This window comes from Melopsittacus undulatus, chromosome 7 (genome assembly GCF_012275295.1).
Source record: "Melopsittacus undulatus isolate bMelUnd1 chromosome 7, bMelUnd1.mat.Z, whole genome shotgun sequence".
NCBI classification, from domain to species: Eukaryota; Metazoa; Chordata; class Aves; order Psittaciformes; family Psittaculidae; genus Melopsittacus; species Melopsittacus undulatus.
Window position 1 is genome coordinate 63,629,540 of NC_047533.1, and position 21,966 is coordinate 63,651,505.

General features: G+C 37.4%; 1 protein-coding gene across 1 annotated transcript; it reads right to left on the bottom strand.

The window, feature by feature from the left end:
- Positions 1–474: 474 nt before the first annotated feature.
- On the bottom strand, positions 475–21,023 carry SMARCA5 (SNF2 related chromatin remodeling ATPase 5). Its single transcript, XM_034064462.1, is given in 30 exon segments — positions 475–773; positions 1,756–1,794; positions 1,796–1,867; positions 2,313–2,525; positions 3,470–3,588; positions 4,462–4,594; positions 5,849–5,971; positions 6,137–6,250; positions 6,354–6,464; positions 6,596–6,715; positions 7,007–7,155; positions 7,542–7,674; positions 8,863–9,015; positions 9,103–9,224; positions 10,498–10,724; positions 10,991–11,100; positions 11,626–11,694; positions 12,167–12,228; positions 12,231–12,297; positions 12,399–12,554; positions 14,051–14,098; positions 14,100–14,138; positions 14,140–14,232; positions 16,044–16,144; positions 16,869–16,969; positions 17,688–17,761; positions 17,764–17,856; positions 20,705–20,761; positions 20,764–20,781; positions 20,937–21,023. Coding segments are annotated over 30 exon segments (3,069 nt in total). The 3' UTR covers positions 475–707.
- Positions 21,024–21,966: the final 943 nt, after the last annotated feature.

The window sequence follows — 21,966 nt, forward strand, 5'->3', positions numbered from 1 at the left end:
GGGTGTCCTGATGTCAGGGGGGCTTAAACCATGACAGGGGTTGGTTTACATTTTGTTATGTTTTCTGTTCTGACTTGTTGCTGTTGCCAATAAAAACAGTTCTACCATTCTTAGGCCATTCTGATTAAGTACAAACACCAATGTGACTGATTTACACCTCTTCTGTCACAGCTTTTAAGCAGAAAACATTCCTGTTTATTCCAATCTGTATGTATGGTATGTTGCTTATTAGTTTCTTGAGGTAATATCAGAGAACAGAGTTCACTGCACGAAGGTAAGTAAGGTCAGAGACATGGAATTTCCATAAATGAGGTTTGACTGCTGGTGGCTCATGACACAAACCCCCAGTGAAATACTTCTGTTGATCACAATGGAGTAAAGGTTCATCACACCCTAAGAGATAAAAAAATTGTGGATAATTAAATGGGTATTGAAGTGGAAACATTAATGAAAAAAATGCCACATGAAGCCTTATTAATAAATGAAGCCTATTTTATTACTTCAAGTGTTAATGGTAAAAAAAATTCAGCACAGCTGTTGCATTTAAAAAAGTGAAACTACATTAAGTACTATGTTTCTAGTTCAGTAAACAGATGAACCCGATGTCCTTTAATGACATAATAGTTGAGCATTATACAGTACATCTTATGAAGACCCGTAAATTAAAGAACTACTTTTTAAATTTAGTGATAATAAAAATTCTGCATTCACAACTTTAGCTTCTTTTTTCTTCCACGACCATCAGGAGTACCATCCATTTTGCGCTTCTGTGCCTGGAAGGTAAGATTTTAATAAGTTATTGTGATACAAAAGGATTGTAAGCAAGTAATGCCTTTCTAGTCAAAGCAGATGGAGATGATTTACACCCTGGCAGCTTTAAAAAGTGATAAATTACAGATGATGTAATATGGCAAACACGCACATCCTCCTCAGGATAGCTGTTGCTTTGTATTCTTCCAATTCTGGAAGAGTATGATTTCATACAGGCAAGAAGTGTATAGAAGGAAATAAGATTGTTATAAAGCTTCCTGTTTATGAAATGGTATTTCTAAATACCTGCTTAAATAGTCTGTAAATAGTTCTAAGAAACTTATTAATCCACCACTCTTCACTCATTTCTGCACATCTGCAACGTCAGTTGTGCTTCTAAGTTTTTTATACAGCAGCTCTACATGACAACTACCTGAACAACAAATCCAGGAAGAAATGGATAAAGAAAGTTGCTATTTCCTTTGTGTATTTAGCAATACTTTGAATTTCATCAGCAAAGAGAGCAGTCAAGCATACGAGCTGTTTTCCCAAATCGAGCTCTAGAAGCCCATTTTATGACTAACCCCCATATAAGGAAGGTGATGGCAGAGAGCAGAGTCTGCATTAAAACACTTGGCATTCCCAAAGAGGAAGGAATGGTCGCATTCCCAAAGGGGAAGGAATGGTGTGTACTGCCTGTGTATCTCTTAGCGGTAAACACTATTTTTTTTTAGGGAAAAAAATAACCAAAAAGCCAAATAAATCTCAGGGTTATTTTACCAGGGTAAACCTATGCAGTGTACCAAGTCAGTGGTTCATCTGCTCTAAGGCATGCAAACTACAATTTAAAACCTAAACTTATTTTCCTTTATTCGACATCCATGAGTGTACTTGCTAATCTAGCTCTTACTATTGCCTTAGGTTTTTGGTTGTTGTCTCAGACAACTGGAAAAAGTGCCCTGTCTTCAAATAAGCTTTCCACAGAAATGCCTTTTTCAATCCTACCGAAGATGGTTTTGGTCCACGTTTCTTCTTTTCTGCCTTTTTCCTTTTCTTCCAGTTCCATGTTTTCTCTTTCAATCAGGGTGATTAAAGTATTGCATCTCCTTTGCAGCTCCTGAATTGCACAACATATTCACTCACTACATTAGGCAGCCACTTAAGGTAGAAAGCATAGTATACTATTAGAAATGCCTGTAAGTAGGTCACTTTTTGCTATATCTTGGCAGAGTGAAAAGGGAATAAAATATTTTTCATGAGTTATTGACTGGCTTTACAGGAATGGCTTTGATGCAGATGTTTGCTTTATAAAACATGTTTGCATTTTAACTCAAATTCATGCTGATTTTGAAAAACCATGCCTTGGGATTTTATACTACTCTTCCCATAAGACTTTTTTACTGCATTTGCCATCCACTACAGTTGTTGAGAAGTCTGTAACAGTATTATGCATTGTACATGTGCACATACCTCAGTGTTTCAGAAGCTATTTAATTAGACTGGTGCATAACTGTGTGGTCACAGGCATTCATGAGCAAAAAGCAGAACAGACTAATACTTACCATTGCAGTTCTGGACTTGAGAAACCAGTCAAATCTGAACTGTGGGGAGTTCCGGATGCACTGTCTTAATTCGTCATAGACATTTTCTTTATCAAATCCTAGCTTGTGAAGCATACAGATTAGAAAGCGATCTTCCTCTTCAGTGTAATTCTTCCCTTTATTAGTACCATAAGATATTCTTAGCTGGTGGAAAGGGGCTTTGTACCTGCCAATCTAAACAAAACAAGTAAGATCATATAAAACTAAGAAATGGCTCAGAATTAGTATGGAACTATTTTGTATGAAAGCAATACATCACATGAAGACAGGCAAGTGAGCAATAACAAGTTAGAGAAATGGCTTTTATGATCTCTGGTGCTAATGGCAGGTAAGGAACTGTGGGTTCTAGACAGTGCATTTATCAAGACTGTCTGCACTGGTAGGCAACAGAGTTTTGTCTGTGATAATCTGATTAACGGCAGACTTCAGTACTATCACTACGTTTTGAAAAACAGTCACAATCTGCCAGTGATCCTTTTTAGCCATGAATGGTCAAAATCAGAGTAAGAGTAAGAAAGTCTCAGTGTTCTTACTGAGACTGTGGCCCACGGTTCAGCTGAATTCTAGTTAGTTGAGTCAGACACTGTTCTTCCCCTGACTACCCTAGAAGAGAGAACTAACTAGTCATACCTGAAGTGGAAGTGAAATTCTGATACACTGTCTTAATTTAATACAAATCTGTTCATTACCAAACCTGGCTGGTGAAACAGATCAGAACAAAGCCTCCTCTGCTAGTTATCCATGTCTTCTGTTTTTAAGAGCTCTAAATGTGTATATATGGTATTTTCAATTACATGGGTCCAAAAGAAATTCTGCACTTCAAAAAAGCATGTTGTTCATAAGCAGTTTGACATATAGCACTATGACCTATTTGGCCTATGATAAAGATAAGTGTTACAAACAACAAGAGGGGGCATTCGTGAAGTTATTATCATAGCCAGAACAGCACTCCTGAAGAGTGGAAAAGCTATAGGAACAGAATAGCAAAAGAGGCAAATTCCCAGCCTAACGTGTTGTCTTCATTCATTAGTTTTTATCATTCATTGGCTAACCAGAGTCCCTCATCAAACCTCACTGGCACAGGGAAAGAAAGGAAGCAGGGAACACAGCAGAGGTACCTTTGTATCAAGTGCTTTTTTTATGCTGATTCGTCTCTGGATTCTGGCTTCTCCTCTTTCTATCTGAGCCATGATCTTCTCTATGTCTTGGAGTTCATTGCATCTTTCCCAAAACACAGCTAAGAAAAGAACAATTGCTTAGCTTATCATGCATCTTCAAACTTAGGGGTTTTGTACCTTAAAAAAAGATGTTAGCCCTTTACTAGAACTTACTGCTATATAAAAGCAGGCATGTCTTTACCCAATAAGGAACCTTTCCCTCCTTGGTATCATGTTCTGCAGTTTTATAAATGCTGTTTTGAAGGGGGTGGATACAGGAGTCCTCAGTTTAAATAAGGGGTGATACAGACCAGGATGGTTTTGTCAGCCAACCTCCTCAAAGAAGAAATGCTTCTTAAAATAGAAACTGATATAACAGCACTAAGTTTTTACAGATAGAAACAGGAAGGCAAGTGAGTGGCCAAAGACAGGAGCAAGTAAGTGTTAAAAAAAAAAGAACATACAGATGCTTAAATAAGTTTTTGTTAAAGCATTTTTCATCTCTGTAACCTGCTATGTACCCTCAGGAATTCAGCCCCAGGACCTTGCAGCTACACTACAGCAGAAAACACTCCCAAGACATCAGAGGTAAGTAGCCAAATGGCCTAGGTTACAATGCCTGATGGTCATTAGATATTCAGTCACAAAATGTTTACTGTATTCCACTCTTGATTGGGATGAGGTAGTACAGGGCTAGAGATTCAAGAAAACTACTTATAAGTTTATACAAGGAAAAGTAAAATCTCTCCAGCTGAGCAGTTTGTCCACATTTCCTTTTACAAAAATTAACAAGTACTGAAGCCAGCACTATCCAATCAGAGTAGATTTAGGATGTATTAAGGTGGCTAGACCCGCATTTTAGTGCAGCTTTAATTATGCAGTAGCTTAACATGGCAAAATAAGCAGCATTAGATATGGGCTCTCAAAGATGACTGTTTAACAAGGAAAGTTACCTGAATACTCAATTACTTCCTCTGGAGTTTTTCCTTCCACTTCTCTTGCTATATTTTCAATGTCATCACGGCCCCATTTCTCATTAGCTTTGATGAACTGGTTAAAATCTCTCTTATTCCAGTTAGTGAATCCCTTTAGAGCAATCAAAAGGAAATATCACACAGAAGTTGAGGATTTGTCTGTCTCCAAAATGAATAGATTTCTTTAAACCTCCCATAACAAACACCTCCATCATTCCAACAGTATTAAACCTCTGCTTTCTCTGTAGTTTAATGTTAGCAGAAAAACTGTTTTATACTGCTGTCATTGTACTTTCTTAACTACCTACTACTTCTGGATAAGAGTCTTCACCTCATAAACTAATCCCTCTTCTTCTTTGAAAGAGAACATGGGATCACTTTTTAAGAGGAAAAGTCCATCAAGTGAAGCAAGTAGAGCCTATATTGGTTTTGTTTTGTCAAAAAGGCCCACCACATGCCCCACAGATACCATCAGCCATTTTCTAGTTGCCCTCCCTCAGAAGGTCTAAAGCAGTCTTGTGATGATATTCAGTAGGGACAAAAAAAGTACTGCTGAAGTTATCAGCTGCCCAAATAGGTTCATTTCGTATTAGCAGTAACATCTAAATGCAGCTGGCAGTAAAACATTCTGCCAGCCATGTTTTGATTTAACCACAGCTTTAATTGATTACACTGATTGTAATAATGATCTTGTCCTGTAATTCTGCTTCTTCTCCACCAAAACAGAATGTGAAAATGCAAGACCCAAAATAAGGCACAATAAGCATTAACATCTTTTAAATTACTTAAATGCATATGCTATCAAATTATACTCCTGTTTAGCTCATATCCTCTTTAAGAGGGATGTTCTCCACTACCAGCCATAGTTTAGGAAAACCGACCATTCATCCTATAGAATTAACTTCCACATGCGAGTGATACTTTGGCATAATGTGGGATGTAGCACCTCCAGCCCTGCAGCAAGACTGCAAGACAGCTGAAGAAAAATTTCACAGACAACTGTCAATGTAAACTTGGGAAGCCAGACTCTGATACTGGGCTAGTTCTTACTCTTCAAGCTTAAAATACACAGGATGTAGATCATAAAATCATACAATGGTTTAGGTTGGAAGGGACCTTAAAGATTATCTAGTTCCAAGCTCCAGTCAGATTCAGTAAAATGCAAGTACATTAACTAGGTGCACCATCTTCAAACGTATCCAGGCCCACAACAAACAATGCTAAACCTCTTGTTAGTCAGAACCAAAATCTGCACCTCTGTTAACTACAGCACATGTCGATCAACAACCAAGAAATGTTCCTGTAACACTGTAAAACACAAAGCAAGCTTCAGCTGATCTCAGTCTCACTAAAGATTCAACCATACCTGGGTTAGGAGCTTCTCTTTTTCTTCTAGCTCTTCATCATTAAGTGGTTCAGCCTCATCAATCTTAAGCTGCTCTTCTTTTTGTGCTTGGGCTGCATTTGGCAGATCAGGATTACGAGGTACCTGAAAGGTTTTGTGAAATTTGATTAATATTTTACAGCTAATTGCCACTTTCCTGTTATTATAATCTAATCATTTGTGCAGTTCAACATTTATTTCATTTACATTAGTGAGAAAAGCAGGAGAACTATGTATTCTACTGTTACAATGGGTGAATTCTACAATTACCTTGTACCCAATTGTTTTCCTGTAGTAGAGAATCTCTTTTTCTAATAGTTCAAACAAGCGTGGAGGAAAGAACTGAAAGTCCTGTACATTTGGCTGTTTTGGAGGCCGTGGTGCCTGAAATACAAAGTTTGTACATGACTCGTTTCCACATCCAGAATTTGTTTTGCTTCTAACAGTAACAACTGATTACGGGAGGGGAGGAGTTAATCCAACTCACCTTGGGTGCTTTTGGCTCACTGACTCGAAGAGCCTCTCTGAAGTAAGCATCCACAGCATAATTGGCTTTTCTTTCTCTTTTTGGTGGTTCAATCCACTCTGTAAAGGCCATCTATAAAAACAAATCCAACCATCCCAAGTAATATTAAGACTAAGCCTATACTGTATTTTAACCAACACTTAAGTAAATATGGTTGAATCATACAACTTAGTGCTTTCCTCCCAAAGATATCTAGATGTTACCTTCTGTTTTTCCCTGTAGTCTTCCCCTTCAAAATTATACACGCTGGACTCTGTATCCATTGTGAAATTCCTGAGTGAGCTTTCACCCATTTTTGAAAGTTTTTCATTCATTTCTGCAGTCTTGGAGGGGGAAGAGAAAAGAACAGTTGCAATTTTGAAAGGTATTTTCATTGTAAAACATCCCACGTTCATGTAGAAAAAACAAACACAGAATGGTTTGGGCTGGAAGGGACCTTAAAGCTCATCTAGTTCCAAACCCCTGCCAGTGACACCTTACACTAGACCAGGTTGCTCAAAAGCCCAATATGTAACCCTCAATAGCAACAGCTTACAACCAAGCTATCATCTAGGGACACACTATCTCACCATCAAATTTAAGGTGGGCTTCTGTTTTTTTGAACTTTATCTCACCTTCTTTGCACCTCTTTCCAAAATGTGGTCAATATCTTCATCTGTAATCTCGCTTTCCTTTGAGGCAAACACGTGTGTTGCTCCATGCCTGATCATTTGCAGCATTTCATCCTTCCCAAGTTTATTCAGGTTTTGATCCACCAGTCTTCCTGAAGATAAAAGCATTGGAGGATAGCAACTAAGAAGTGAGTTTACATTATAGGAGGAGCAGTACATGATCTTTCTCTCCTTTGCATTTTTGCTCAGCAAAGGAAAATCCAAATGAAGATTAAAAAAAGAAGACTATATCCACTTGTATAGATACATAATGTATTACTAGGGGAGGTAACAAAAAGTGAGTGAGGGAAAGCCAACTCCTAGAGAAAAATACATTTTCAAGTGGATCTGGAATTGCTATCTGTCTTCACAGTCCAGCTGAGGCAAAAGCAACATTCCCCTTGATTCTTACCAGCTGATTTCACCACAGTTTCTAAGTTGTGAAAAACAAGAAGAAAGTTACATCATGTATACAAAAAAATGGCCTTCATATACTTGCCTTGCTGAATGACTATGGAATCTAGCCGGAGCTTCATTTCTGCACGTTCCACTATTCTTTCTTCCACTGTGTTGTCTGTGATAAACCTGAACACTCGAACAGTCTTTGTTTGGCCAATTCTGTGTGCTCGATCCTAGGCAAAACCCCAAAGTAATAAAAAATTCAGTACTTGGTTTCCAGCATGACTTTAAAATCACTCTTCCATTTATTGGTTTCAACATAGTAATTTACAAAATAGAATAGCAGAGGTTAGTTAAACCTTTATAGATACATTATTATAGCTTTATACCACCTTCTTGTCTGCACTGCAAGTTTCGGGATGGCTTTTTCAATACTGTCAATAATGAGTCTGGCTGTAGATGTCATCCCTAAAAACAGTGTTTGGGTTTTTCCTTTGTTAAATCACAGAAGGGATGCTCCTACTCTTATGTAACCTTCTGTAAAATAGAAGTATTTAAGACATGAACTCTGTACTGACCAAAAGCTACATTTCTTTAAATCCTTGAGTTATGCCATATTTAATGAAAAAGACAACGCACTTCCCTCACCTGACTGGCAGATCATTAATACTGTGAGCACTAGTATTCTGAATATACATACATTCCCAAAGGTAGTTGGAACTATCTTACTTTAGTTTCCAGACACCAGTTCCACCATTCCTTTGATTTTATTTTTGCCAGAATACTTGAGAACCTACAGCTTAACTGATATAATGAGAAATTATTTCCAAAATTAGTCATTGAGAAGCCTCATTTGTCAAAAAAACAGTTGTAGTTTTTAAATAGCTTTACTTTCTTATTTGGTCAGTAGTGTTCCTGGCATGTCCTGAGTTTGGAGATAAATGCAAATCTACTTAAAAAAAAAAATAAAAGATGGCTGCTAGAAGGAGCTTGGTTACTTAACACCACCATAAAAATCAGGTTTTGAGAAGTTTAATTCTTTCTTTGTCTCTTTTCTAAGGTTTCAGGGAAGACAGTTTAAACACATTTGCCTTCACTCTCCACAGAAGTCAAGTTTTATAGTCTAGGGATAAACATGCTAGATAGGGGTTTTTTTAAACTATTTGTTTTCATCTTAAACTAGGCTATTTTCATTAAATACTACTAAGAGTACTGAAGTACATTCCCACTGCATAAAACACTGTATAGCCCAAATGTGACTACAGGTTCCACGTGGTGGAAACTACACTGGAACTGAAGCCGGTCTTACAAATACTACTCCTGTGGTAAGGCAGGAGAAGTATCAATTTGTTTTGGAAATACTAATTCATGCCAGATTTCTATGAAAGTTCCGTAACAAAGAGAAGAATCTGGATTCTTACCATAGCCTGAAGATCTACTTGTGGATTCCAATCTGAATCATACAGAATTACAACATCAGCAGTAGCCAAATTGATTCCAAGTCCGCCTGCCCGTGTACTCAACATGAACACAAATTTTGAGCTACCGGGTTCATTATACGCATTAATAGATGCCTAAATAAATAAAAGGAACATGTCAGTTGAATCAAATTTTTTACAAGTACTGATTTTACTTAAAAAAAAAACTAAAATTTTAAATACCTGTCTCTCGTCATGTGGTGTTTGTCCATCCAGCCTACAATATTCATAGTTTCGCCACATACAGTAATCTTCCAAGATATCTAGGACTCTGGTCATCTGACTGAAGATTAAGACTCTCGAACCTGTAAATGTTCCCAAACACAGCAGAGTAAGATAATAACAAATATTAAAACAGCAAGGAGTACAATGAATGAAATACTGAAGCATTTGTTTTAGATATAAGGTATCCAGAAATTAAGTTGTTCTTAAAAAGACTTTTCAGTTTACTTACCTGCCAAGAACAACCTCCCAAAAATGTAAATGCACAGTAATTTATGCATATATATACAACCCTTTCCAACCTACTTAACAGATTTAAGTAAACCACAGAATATTACAAAAAGTTCTACTTTCCCCTATCTTCATTCTCCTTGTATGATTTGAGGGGTTTTTGTCCTTTGGACTCAAAGTCTAATAATGACCTCTGACAATGATCATCTGATTTAAGAACAGGCTAATTTTAATTGCCACATCTCCATAAGATGTGGTCTTATACAAAAAAGAAACCAAGGCTTTTCAAAAAGCACAGTAACTACTGAATAGTTACACTGCCACAGTAGCTTGGATGATACCTGGGTACGAAGTACAGATTACTTGTTTTATTACCTAAGGCTGGGGCTTGACTTGCTTTGCTTTTTCTGCAATGTCTCCCCAGTCACAAACTTTCCTCTGCTCCTTTAGCCAAATTATCCCAGTAAGCAAATTCGTGAAATGATGACTGAAATTTGTTCTAGAGTCAGTAATTCTGTGGGGAGTGGGGTTTAAACTAACACATTGCAGAGCTTTGTTCCTACTATCAGATACCTTCAAAATAACGGAGCCTTCCCCCATGTCTGCATGCCTTAAAGAATTCACTGAAAAAAACTCAGGTGCTGCTCAAATTCATGTCCAGCAAGAAAGACCAACTTTTCACAAAGGATTTTACTTTTAACTCTACATGAAGACTTTGAATCTGAAGTGGTACATCATGGCAAATCAAAGCAGTAGCTAAAATACTACATCATTATATTTCGAACAGCTAATGATGGTAAGAAAGAAAACCTGGAGCCCAGCCCAACCACTGTTTTGGCAGTGTTAATTTAGCTAGGGTGAAAAAAAATCCCAAGAAAAAAAGAATCAGATTACTTCATCACAAAAAGCCATAATAAAGCATCGATCCCATTAGTTATGAAGACACCTCACAAATCACTTTTGTATCAGCTATTTAAGATATGTGCATGACAAGCTGGTGTCATGCGAGAAAGCAACTATAATCCTGACTAAAGGGTGCTGCTTTTGCTCAGTATACATAAAAACATTAACAGCAGTGACTTTCATTTTTATTGTTGAACCAAACAACGACAATGAAACACATACCTTGTTCTTTCAACTTAGGGAGCAATTTGTCCAATACTACCATTTTGCCACTGTTGGTGACCAAATGCATATCTGTGGTATAAGGCGGACCAGGTTCTGCTCCATCAAAGAGATACGGATGGTTGCAACATTTTCGCAGCTGCATGAGGATATTCAGCAGTCTCATTTTGTCCAGCTTCCCTGCAGAATTCAGTATATCTATATCCTTCATTAAGATCCGTGTATACCTAAATCAAAGATAGGAGAAATTTTGGTAGCTCTAAAACAAAGTTAGCCTTTATTTAAATTATAAGCACAGTCAAAATCTCCCTGTCATTTCATCAGGTAACTCTCTGACATGCATGCTTTTGCCATCAATGAAGTGTCACAAGGAAACATGTATGAGTTGTGAATACACCAGAAGGAATTAAACCAATTTCCACATGATAACCAAGCCACAAGCAGCACATTGTTTCTGAGCCTTAACTAAAGAACAGACAAGTATGTGAATTACCATTCTCGTTGCATTTTGCTGAGACCCACATAAATTTTAACTTCCTTCTTTGGAGGCAAGCTTTTCTCTACATCAGCCTTAATGCGACGTAGAAGGAATGGTCGCAGCACCTGAAAGACATTTTGTCATTAAACATATTTTGGAAACAAACACTGAGCAGGCCAATAGACAAATGCAGTGCAGATACTCTGTCATAAATGCTCAAACATCAGACCTATTACTACATCATCTGAAAAAGCAAACTATATGGACAGGTTGTTATACATGGGAACGTACATGTATTTCTTTGGAAGAGTCAAAAACAAGGCCAAAATATTTCAGATGGTTCTATGCCCCTTGATTCATCTTTAATTTGGCTTGACTAAAACATTTATAGTCCCTTCATAGCTAATAGTTTTAATGTAAGCATTTCAGAACCCTGAAAGCCAGAACTATAAACTCCTCTCCCCTCCAGAACAATTTCCTTTTGAAGAAACAGATCATCCTTCAGCTTCACCAACCTGTTCTGACAGTGTACCACAGTTTCTGGGATAAGATCTCTTACCCTAATATTCTGTCACAATAAACATTAGAAGTATTATTTAGAATCTAACTTAGGTAAATCGAACACTTCTACAAAAAGCAGGAAGACTCACCATATGGAGACGTTCCACCAGCTTTTGATCTCCTAGACAGTTGTTTGTATCAAACCATGAATCAAAGTCCTGTATCAACAAAAGCATTGGTATATAAGAAGTTCCCTTTCAAGGTGCAATGTCATTACAATACTGAATAAATAAAACTCAAGTGATTCTCTTACAGAGGCAGTAAGTAAAAGAACAAATTATCCTCTTTGGTCTCTTTTTGCAAAAATCTCTATAACAAAACATCTTCCAAACCAAACATTCCACATTGGAAGATAAAAGAGGGGGGGGGGGGGAAATAAAAAAATCAATACCAGTACCACTGCAGCATTTGATGGAAAACAAAAAGAAGTTGTTAAATTCTGGTGTAATGCACCATAAGATTTCCCTTTTTACAGGTGTAACCACTCCCGCTTCACCAAAAACTTCACGATTCTGGAACATTTTAAACCGTCAATCTAATTGATATTCCCATATACATATGCAGGTCTGTTTTCATAGCTAGAAACCCAGCAAAGTTCATTTAATTTGACTAGCAGAAATGAAGGCTTACCTCAGATGAGTTAAAGACATCTGGCAAAAGGAAGTTAAGAAGTGCCCAGAGTTCATGTAAGTGTTCTGCAGTGGAGTTCCAGTTAACAGCAGCCGATTTGTAGTCTTGAATTCCCTCACAATTTCTGATAACTGAAGGACATAGAGACATGAGCAAATATACAAATATTACTAGTCCCCACACCACCACCCAGTAACCCACACAAATATCTCTCAGGGAAGGCATAAATTACCTTTGATTTTTCATTTTTAATCCTGTGGGCTTCATCTATAACTAGGTATCTCCAGTTAAATTTTTTGAATACTGATTTTTCTTTGATAAGCATTTCGTATGATGTTACACAGACATCCCATTCTCCAGGCAGCAACACATCTCTGACAAAGGCAGCCTAGATGACAATGTGACAGTTAAGTTACTGAGGTTTTGTCAAATCTAAAGCAAAAAGAACACACTGACACAATTTTAACACAACACTGCTCTAAGTTTGAAAGAAGAGATAAAATTAATTATAAATTTATAATATAAAATTGTAGGCAGTGTAACATCCAAGCATTGTAAAGCCTGACAATTTCGTCAGTGCTATAGCTGCTAAAACCCTTGGAGCAGAGCAGAGAAAGGACTTCTCTAACTTTTGGCTTTGAAACTGCAGATGACTACCTATATGCATGAGGTTTTCAATAACTATAAGATCATCTCAAAACTAATTTTCTGCACATGTGCTTTGTTGGTGTTTTAAGTTTGAAGTCTAGAAAACAGTAGTTTTTGAATATAAAAAAATAATCCCAAGCAGAGCTTTATGTGGCTAACTGAACACTTTCAAAAAGGCTGATATCCAGGGTTTGAAAGCAGGCCACAGTAATTAGTCAGGAATTCCAAACAGAGATGTATAAATGTCAAGAACTGAACTCATACAAGCAAGAGATATACTGAAGACAAGAACAATAACTTCCAGGTTCAAAAAAAGATGCCCTCAAAAAATCACAAGGTATCAGACCTGCATCAACAACCTCCAAACTACTTAAAGTTTCATCAATATTTTTTGTAATTTCTAGCCCCAACAAACTCTGAAAATAGAGATGGATGCCCTTAGAATAAAAAAAAAACTGCTGACAAAAGCAGAATTTTAATGGCACCAGTAATAACTCCTGCACAAATAAATGGCCAACTCCAGCTGACAAATCCACATATGCACCATCATATTCTACAGTTTTTGTTTTCTTTGCTGTGCTAAAAAGCAAAAAAATATCAGCAAAGAGCTGACTACTGAAGGTTAACAAAAGAGAATGACTGAAATCACAAGGCCACAAGATGGTCTGAACAGTATTCTTTTTAATTGACAAAATTCAAGGCAAATAAGGTCCATTTGGATTCCACTCTCACCAACTAACCCACCTTGGCCCCCCCCCCAATCCAACAACTGGCTGACAACTGTTTTCAGAAAGCAGTTCCTTAGTGACAGACCACATAATCCTTTGAAGAGCTGCTGTTACAGCCAATACAATGCACTAGACTATGTAAAGCAGGAATTATTTTTTTATGGATTTATATATTCATATCAAATGATAGCACTTTACAAGAAACACTTTATTTTCCTGCCTTTAAATTTATCGTGTTTTCTTGGTCTACACTGTGTACTGCCTTCACAAAAAGAAGAGGATCTCTGAGCAAGAAATTGAATGAAGTGATGAAAAAGTGATGAAGCAATAGCTGGTTAACATACATGTGAAATCTAAGCTGGTTATATTTTTAATTAGGTAGCACCTGTGGGTCTTACTGTTTAACCACTACAAATCCAAGTAATATCCTTCCGTGTGAAACACAAGGTAAAGGACAGCAAGATCACATGCTGGATTTACACAATAAAAAAACTGAATCAAAACTTACACGCTGGTCTTTGTCACCTATCAAACAAACTGCTCGAAGTGTAGGGACCCCATCTCTTGAATTCATTCATCCAGTTATGTAGCGTGGACTCTAGGAACTAATACCATGTGAGGACCGGGAATATTTCTGTAGTGTTTCATATAGCCAAGAAGAGAAATTGTTTGCAGTGTCTTCCCGAGACCCTGTAAGAGACATTAACATGTCAGAAAAACAAATCTCTCAGGAAACACCTTTAAAAAACCCTACGAGTGAGCTCAGAGTAGAACATGGAAGATACTGTAGCCTGAATGAATGACTGAGATGTACTGAAGACAGTGCTGCTCAAAGACATCAAAATCTTGCTTAGGAAAACCTGTATGGCTTCCCACATTTTAATTAGGTAATACAAGTAACTTTTTCAAGAAAACATTATTTCCTAACATTATGTTTCACAGATTAGGGTGTACTCATGTTATTTATTTAGAGGTCACTGGACTCTACAAACTGGGTGTATGTATTCTCTTAACTTGAAAACAACTCTGTAAGGAGGCTTTGACAGGCCACGACATATCAGTTCTTGCAAGAAAGCCAAACATAAATGTAAAAGCTGCTATGTCAAAGAAGAAAATAAATACTGAGCTTCTTTAGAGGTACTTTTTTAAGCATTCTGTTCTTTATTCAACATAAACGTTTAAAATCTTCTTCTTCAGCATATAATTTTAATTAAAACAAACTGAGGAAGGCAGCCAAAAACCTGATCATTCATATCATTAAATAAGTCAAAAAGATTATAAATCAACACATGGGATTAAAAGAACTGCAACAAATAAAATCAAAACCAAACGGAAACCATCAATGCAAGTCATTTTTGCTTCTAAAATTCAATTCTTTGTCTGCAAAATAACCACATTCCACCTGGTGTAAGATGTGGAAAAGTGTTTACAAGCTGTGTGAAAGGCATTAATAAGTTCAAAAGGATTAATACTCAAGAATGAATCCAAACATATTTAATAGTAAATATTTAAAACCTCTACATGAAATGGATTTTGGAATACTGCAAATCCATGGACTTAAAAAATATTTCCCAGTTTGTTTTTGTTAAAACAAGCCTCCACCACATGGAACTGTACTCAGCAAAAAAACATTGAAATAATTCCTCTGTTCACACACACATATGGTGAAGAAAATCTTCAATATATTTCAAAATTATACATGTTACTAAATGATAATTCAAATTTCATTTGTCTTTAGCTTATCCTGAAGACATTCTATTGCAGAGAAAAGAATTACCAGACGGTATGAGAAATGCAGTATACTGAAATGTAACTAAATTTTTATTATTCCTTATCTGCTCCTTATGAAAAACAGATACAACTAAAATGATCCTGAGAAGATACAAATTGTATCTATCTATCAAACTATTACAATTTCTTCTGCATTCATCCTTTGTCTTACAGGCAGGAAGAAGAGAAAACAAAAGCTACTGTGGTCAGTGCTGACTGAAATGGTCCATGGTGTGCCCATAGCTGCCTCATTTATCCCACTGGTGCAGCTCTTACTGCTGGAATCAGTCCATACAGCACACTCGTATCCCGCTATCTGCATTTAACCCTAACAACAACAGGAAGTATTCCCACATTTGTTGCTCGTTTCATACATGTGCTCTCTTCACAAGGGCAGCTGAGAATGCCATAACAAAATAGCTGCCAATTTAGAGAAAATAGAGGTCACATCATTCTATAGAATAACTCCACTGAACTTTATTTTCCTAAAAGTTGATAGCTTCTTTTTACATATGCCTCTTTCTGAAACTGCCTGTACAATTTATTTTAAATGAAGGTACCTGTGACCACTTTTAACATTAGTGACTTAAAACATACTAGAAAATAAGATTTGGCAAATTAAATTGCACATTTGGTGCTATTAAAAAACGTATATAAATATAGCTGAACAAAAATTATATTGTATTTCATGTGTTCACCACAAGTTCCCAGAAACATGGCTATGCACATACCATTTCATCAGCCAGGATACCATTGATGCCATTTTCATACAAAGAGATGAGCCAGTTCAATCCTCGGACCTGATAATCACGCAGCTTTCCCCATTTAACATCTAAAAGACATGGAAGATTAGACCTAAAAGATCTGTAAAAACTTAGCAAAGAATGTCACCATCTCTTGCCTGCCAATTGACATTGGTTATCTAAGCTACAGAACAAAAACTAATAAACTTAGTGCAGTAAATCTCAAAACTATGCAGACTGGAGACAACAACATGTTACTTTTGTTTCTGCAAACTGCCCCACCAACAGCTTTGTTTTCTGCAAGAACCCAAAATACATAGGAACTCTAGCTTTATCACCACCCCCAAAACAGAACATAGTCAAATGTTAAAACAACAGAATACTGAAAGGAACTGGAAAAGAACTTAAAGGAACTGGAAGCTGTTAGGTACTTTAAATTGTATCAGAAAACATCTAAAAATATATAAAAACTGTACAATGACAGATTTAAAACCAGCTTGCTCTTTTCTAGCAACTAAGTTTTAGCAGCTTGGATTTCTAAAAAGACAAGACTCACTGAACCATCTTTCCAGCCTGATGGAAAATAAGCAATCCCTCGCTAACACATTTTGTCTCATCAGACCAGTGTTGGATATTTTTCCTCTTTCTCCTGACCCACAGAATTGATTAATTGTCCTTGGGAAGGATGAAAATAACTGCATTTTAAAACAACGTCTGAAGGAAAAGAAGGGGGGAGGGAGAGAGTGGAAATAAATAAACACTAAACTAACCCAAAATAAAAAAAAAAAACAAATAAAAGAAGCGGAAACACACATGATGGAGATTCTTCAAATCGAGTGCAGACGTTAGTTGCCTTGGAGCTTTCTGTTAACAGCTCCTCGTCTTCTTCTTGCTCAGTTCTACGATGGCGGTAGCTGAGAAAGAGCAAAGGAAGAAATGAGTCTCTGGCCTAAACTAAAAAGATGTGAAGCTGCTCCAAAATTAAATCTAACCACTGCAGTACAAAATGCAAACACCAAAGAAGATTCTAGCAAGATTCTTCAGAAACTAGTTTAGCTGATCAACTGAAATGCTGTTTTTAACTCTTTTAGAGCCACAAGCTTCTTAATAAGATAACATGCCCATCTTGTGAGCAGGCTCAAATATTACAGCAAAGTGGCTGTGACTGTGTGCATCAGTACTGGCCTTTAACTAGAAGACAGGGAATGACACTATATTTAAGAGTTTCGCCAACATCTGCTGAACACTAGATATACTATAGTCCTTCAAGCAAGGACAAAGGCAATCCAAAATTTTAGACGACTGACTTTCAAGCTATCTGTAAGATGTTGTAGACTGATGTCATCCATAGGCTATTATAACTTACAGCCATGAATGCCTCTACTTTTCTGCTTTGCTTCATGCTGGAATACTTTTAAATCACATGTTTTACTATCAACACAAAATTACTGTAACTCCTAGAATTCCTAAACAGCCCTCAACTTGGCAGGTGAATAGCTGAAAAAGACCACAATTATACAGCATAAAACACACACTGCAATAGGACTAAAGCCTAGCAAGTTTAACTTACGCTTCTGAAGTACAATACAATCCATAATTACAGTACAAACTGGCCTACATGTCATCACTCACTCGCCAACTGACAGTAAATTCTGTTTCTCATCTTTCTTTATTCGTGGACGTCCAGGCTTCATTTTCAAAGGCTGAAGTTGGAGTTTTTCTGAGCAGCAGGCTGAATGAAATGAGCAAACAGCTCAGTCTGCTTCAACAGATACTCAAATCTGTTTGCTCTGTCTGTTTGCTGTTGAAAAGGAAAATTAAGTGGAACAAGTGAGCCATTACAGTATGTATTCATTCAAAAGAAAAAGCTAATACTTTTCAAACAACATTTCTTTATATGCACAGCTACAATAACAAACAAGAGATGATTAATATCAACTGTCTAACTGCTGATGACAGATTCAATATTCTTTTACTGGATCAAGACTAGCATTTGCTGCGCCAACAGGATCAAGGCTGCAAGAAAGACCTGTGCTAAGGACCGAAATCTGACTTTGGCACAAAGATTGCATGAGTGTCACTAGACAAGGCCAGCATCCTCTTTACAACCTTCTCCTATCAAAAATGATAGTCCCCACTCCTAGAAATTTATCTCCACTCAGCATGTGCATGATTCTTCAATGAGCTTGTTCATCTTGCCAACCTGGCAACCAATTATTTTCTACCACATTAGTTTTCTGCCTGCGCAGTGAGATATACCACCTCACTGTGCTGTCAGATAAGCAAAGGAGCTGGCATGAAAGTGGGTGGAGGAGGCAGAAGAGCACAGAGCTAGAAGCCACAGCAACTATTTCAGTAACACAGCCTTCTTAAGATACGCTCAGCCTAACCTGTCAGGACTCCCCACTTAGCCGCTGTTTTTGCTGTGCAAAAAGATTACAGGAGACAACATTAGTATCTAAAAGGTTCAGTTCCTTTGAGACAGGCTCCATTTGGAATCAACACACTTTCCAAGGCCACATCAAAACTTTATAACAGACCATCAAGACAGAAAACAGCTCCAAGCTTAACAGCAACCACTGACATTCTGCCAGCTGCTACAACTTAACCTGGTATTTAGCAACTTGCGCAGCTACAGGAAGTCAGTTTTCTTAGTCAAAAGGAACGTATGTTCCAGGCATTCTGCAAGAGCAATGCCAGCTCTGTGGGTGCTCTCCTCTTTTGTACAAGCAGTTCCTGCACTATGTATACAACAGAAAAATGGGGTTAAAGAGAACAGACAAAGAAAGAGATCCTACTACTGAAGACTGAGACTCACTAACTACAGTTTAAGCTTGACTGACAGATGCAATCCACATCCACTGAATTAGTTTTCTTGTCTATTCTTCATGATCTGAGGGCTTGTTTTGTTTGCTCCACAACAGTTTCTGAAGTTTAAACTAGGAAAGATCTTACACCTATACAAATTGCTGACATTTATTGTTTACTTGTACTTGCTTCACCAGCTGTGCAAAGAGAAGCAGGAGATACAGATGGCATTGCAGATGTTTCCTCAGCCTAAAATTTTAGTAAGGAATTTTCTGGTGAGTTTTGGCACTGTACACACATCCCCACGACTTGATTTCACTGCACTTAAGGATGTTTCTTTAAGAGACTAACACACATTATGTGTTTCTTCTAGATAGGACACAGACATGAACAGGCTGCACTCAGCAACCTGAGCTATCCTTACCAACAGAGAAACTTCATTTTCTTTTCCAGTGCATCCTCTGACTATTGCGATTGTAAAACACAACCCGCCTCGTAATTGTGCCTATCTAGAGATTACAAGAGGACAACTCCAAGTTCACTTTCTTTCAGCTTTGCCCGGAAGCAGCACAAAGAAATTAGTAGAAGACTGGGTTATTTTCAGTGGCAAGAAGAAGCAAACAGGAAGCAGCAAATTAGAACAATCAGTTTCACTTTCCCATGACGAAATTCCAAAGCAGCCACAGACACCGGAATTACAAACAGGAAGAAAGGAAAACAGGGGCAACCAGAGAAGAAAACCACAATGCAATGGTGGGGAGTGGATGGCTTCCTCTCTTATATTCAGAGTATTATGAACACTAAAAAAATAGGAAAATCGTAAGTTTTCTGCCATCTAACCTGCAAAGCACACAATCACTCACCTTCCAAAGCTCAAGGACTCTAACTAGAGCTTTACAGAAAACAAATTAATTTCAGAAAAAGCTAACAAAATCTCTTTCAATCCAAACAAAATTAAAGGGCTGAAATGTTGGCCAAGACTTAGAGTCAGCACTTGTCCTAAACAGCAAACCTTTCCTCAGCCTCCTGTGAATTTTGAAAGCTAACTTTTATTTACTTTGTCCCATAAACTATTACTGTTTGAAACAACTCCCAATTTTGAAGTCCTCCTACTAAAGCGCATTTCAACTGAAAAGCCTATTGAAAGCCCTGTGCCAAACCTTTCTTTTTACTGCTCAACCCCCAGACAGAAATTAATGTACTTTTCCTACAAAGGGACTGCTACTCCTGCAGTTCAGAAATAAGTTTGGAATTGATTTTCTGTATTCCACAGTGATATAAAGAAGGTCCTAGAGTGAAGTTGATACCATACATTGAGGAAGTAAAGCAGCAGCCGTTCAAATGCTTAGGGATGCCTTTCTACATGATATTTCTATTTCTCACTGAGAAAAGTGAATACCCAACTCTTCATAATCCCCCTTGCCTACAAGAAGGGCCAACTCCACAGATAACTTCAAAAGCAACTTGACAACTTTTTAATGCATTCTTCCCCTAAGACATTTGAATATTTTCTTACTATATCACTCTTCTAGATCTGGAGCACCTCAAAGATGCTAGAACTATACTTCCTAGAAAAGCAAAACACGTTAACAGTTATTCCCACAAATTACTGTGAGGAAACGGAGAAAGAAAGAGCAGAAGACCAGTGAACAAAAATGCTTAAAATGAAGGGCTCTGAGAGGTTTTTTGCTACTGTTTTGTTTCAAGTTACTCAATATTTTTTAATAAACTAGACAAAATTTTATTAAAGCCAGTTATTTCTAAACAAGCAGAAAACTCAGCCCTGTTTAGAGCAGCTGTATAAATACTGGATAGCTGTACACAGTCACAACATCACATACCATTTTCTCTTCATACGTAGGATCTGCTTCCTGGATTTCTTTTTGTTTTCCTGGTGATGAGCATCATCAAAAGATTCCTGAGATTAAATAGAATTAGAAAAAAATTATTTTCTGAACAAGAAAAGATATCCATGCTAAAGGAGGATAAGCTGTTTTCAAATTACTATCTATCCACATCAGATGGCACAGCCATCTTTCATTGCTTTGATATAGTCAGCTTTCTATTACTTACTGTAAAATTACCCTGGAGGTGGATCAAAGATCCCTGCCACAGGGTGAGGGACAGAGCTAGATCTCTGTTAATCCGATTTAGCTCCATCATTAAAGCATCACATCAATGTGAATGAGCAAGACAGCTGTGGTCCAGGAGCTCAGCATGGCGCCTCTATGGTGCTGAGCCAAAATACTTCCCAAAGCTGGCTCCGAGAGTACTGCCAAAGAACTAGCTCTGGGTCCCAATGCAAAAGTAGTTTCAAAGTTGTTTTTTTTTTTTCCTTTTTTCCACAGTACACCTATCCTTGATCATTCCGTATCAAGGGAACAAGTCTAAATAAGAACCTGGACTGCAGTTTTGTCCTGGGAGTAAGAATTCACACAAAATGCCTTTTTCCGCTTATTTAGTTTATTGAAATCAAATAATTGTTATCACAATGGTACCACTACTAACACAAAAACAAGTTTGTGTTTGTGTGAGTCCTCTCTCATCCCCTTCTGCCAAGTCCTTCACATACTGCCTTCAGTTATTCTTTCAGATCAAGGCTCTTTTATCCTGTTATTAGGTTAACTCTTTCCCCTCCATCTCCCACGGGTAATTTCATCTCCTGTTCTTTAAAACGAATACAATAGGATCATCCTTCCCTTCATAAGCCACATTAAGGCAGTATATTGCAAAATAATTCTTGAAAGGATAAGAAAATGAAACAAACCAGACCTTCAAAATCATTATTAGCCATCTGTTTAACTGAGCCAAATGAAAAAGGAGCTAAACTCAATCTTTACTAACCAATGCAGAACAAAGGAACACGAAAGTAAGAAACATGAAACAAAGGCAAGCAAACATGGGGTGTTTGTGGGCAAGTTGTTTCCTCACAAAACTCTGGCAGGTAAGAAGGTGTGTGGAAACACAAAAATCCCAACAAAAATGTTTCATCTTACCAGTCAAAAGACAAAGAACTGCAACATAAAAAGTGACGGTTACAGATCTTCTAAACTCATGCCCACATCTTCTTAACTTCATCTCCCACTGGGTTTAGCCTGCACCC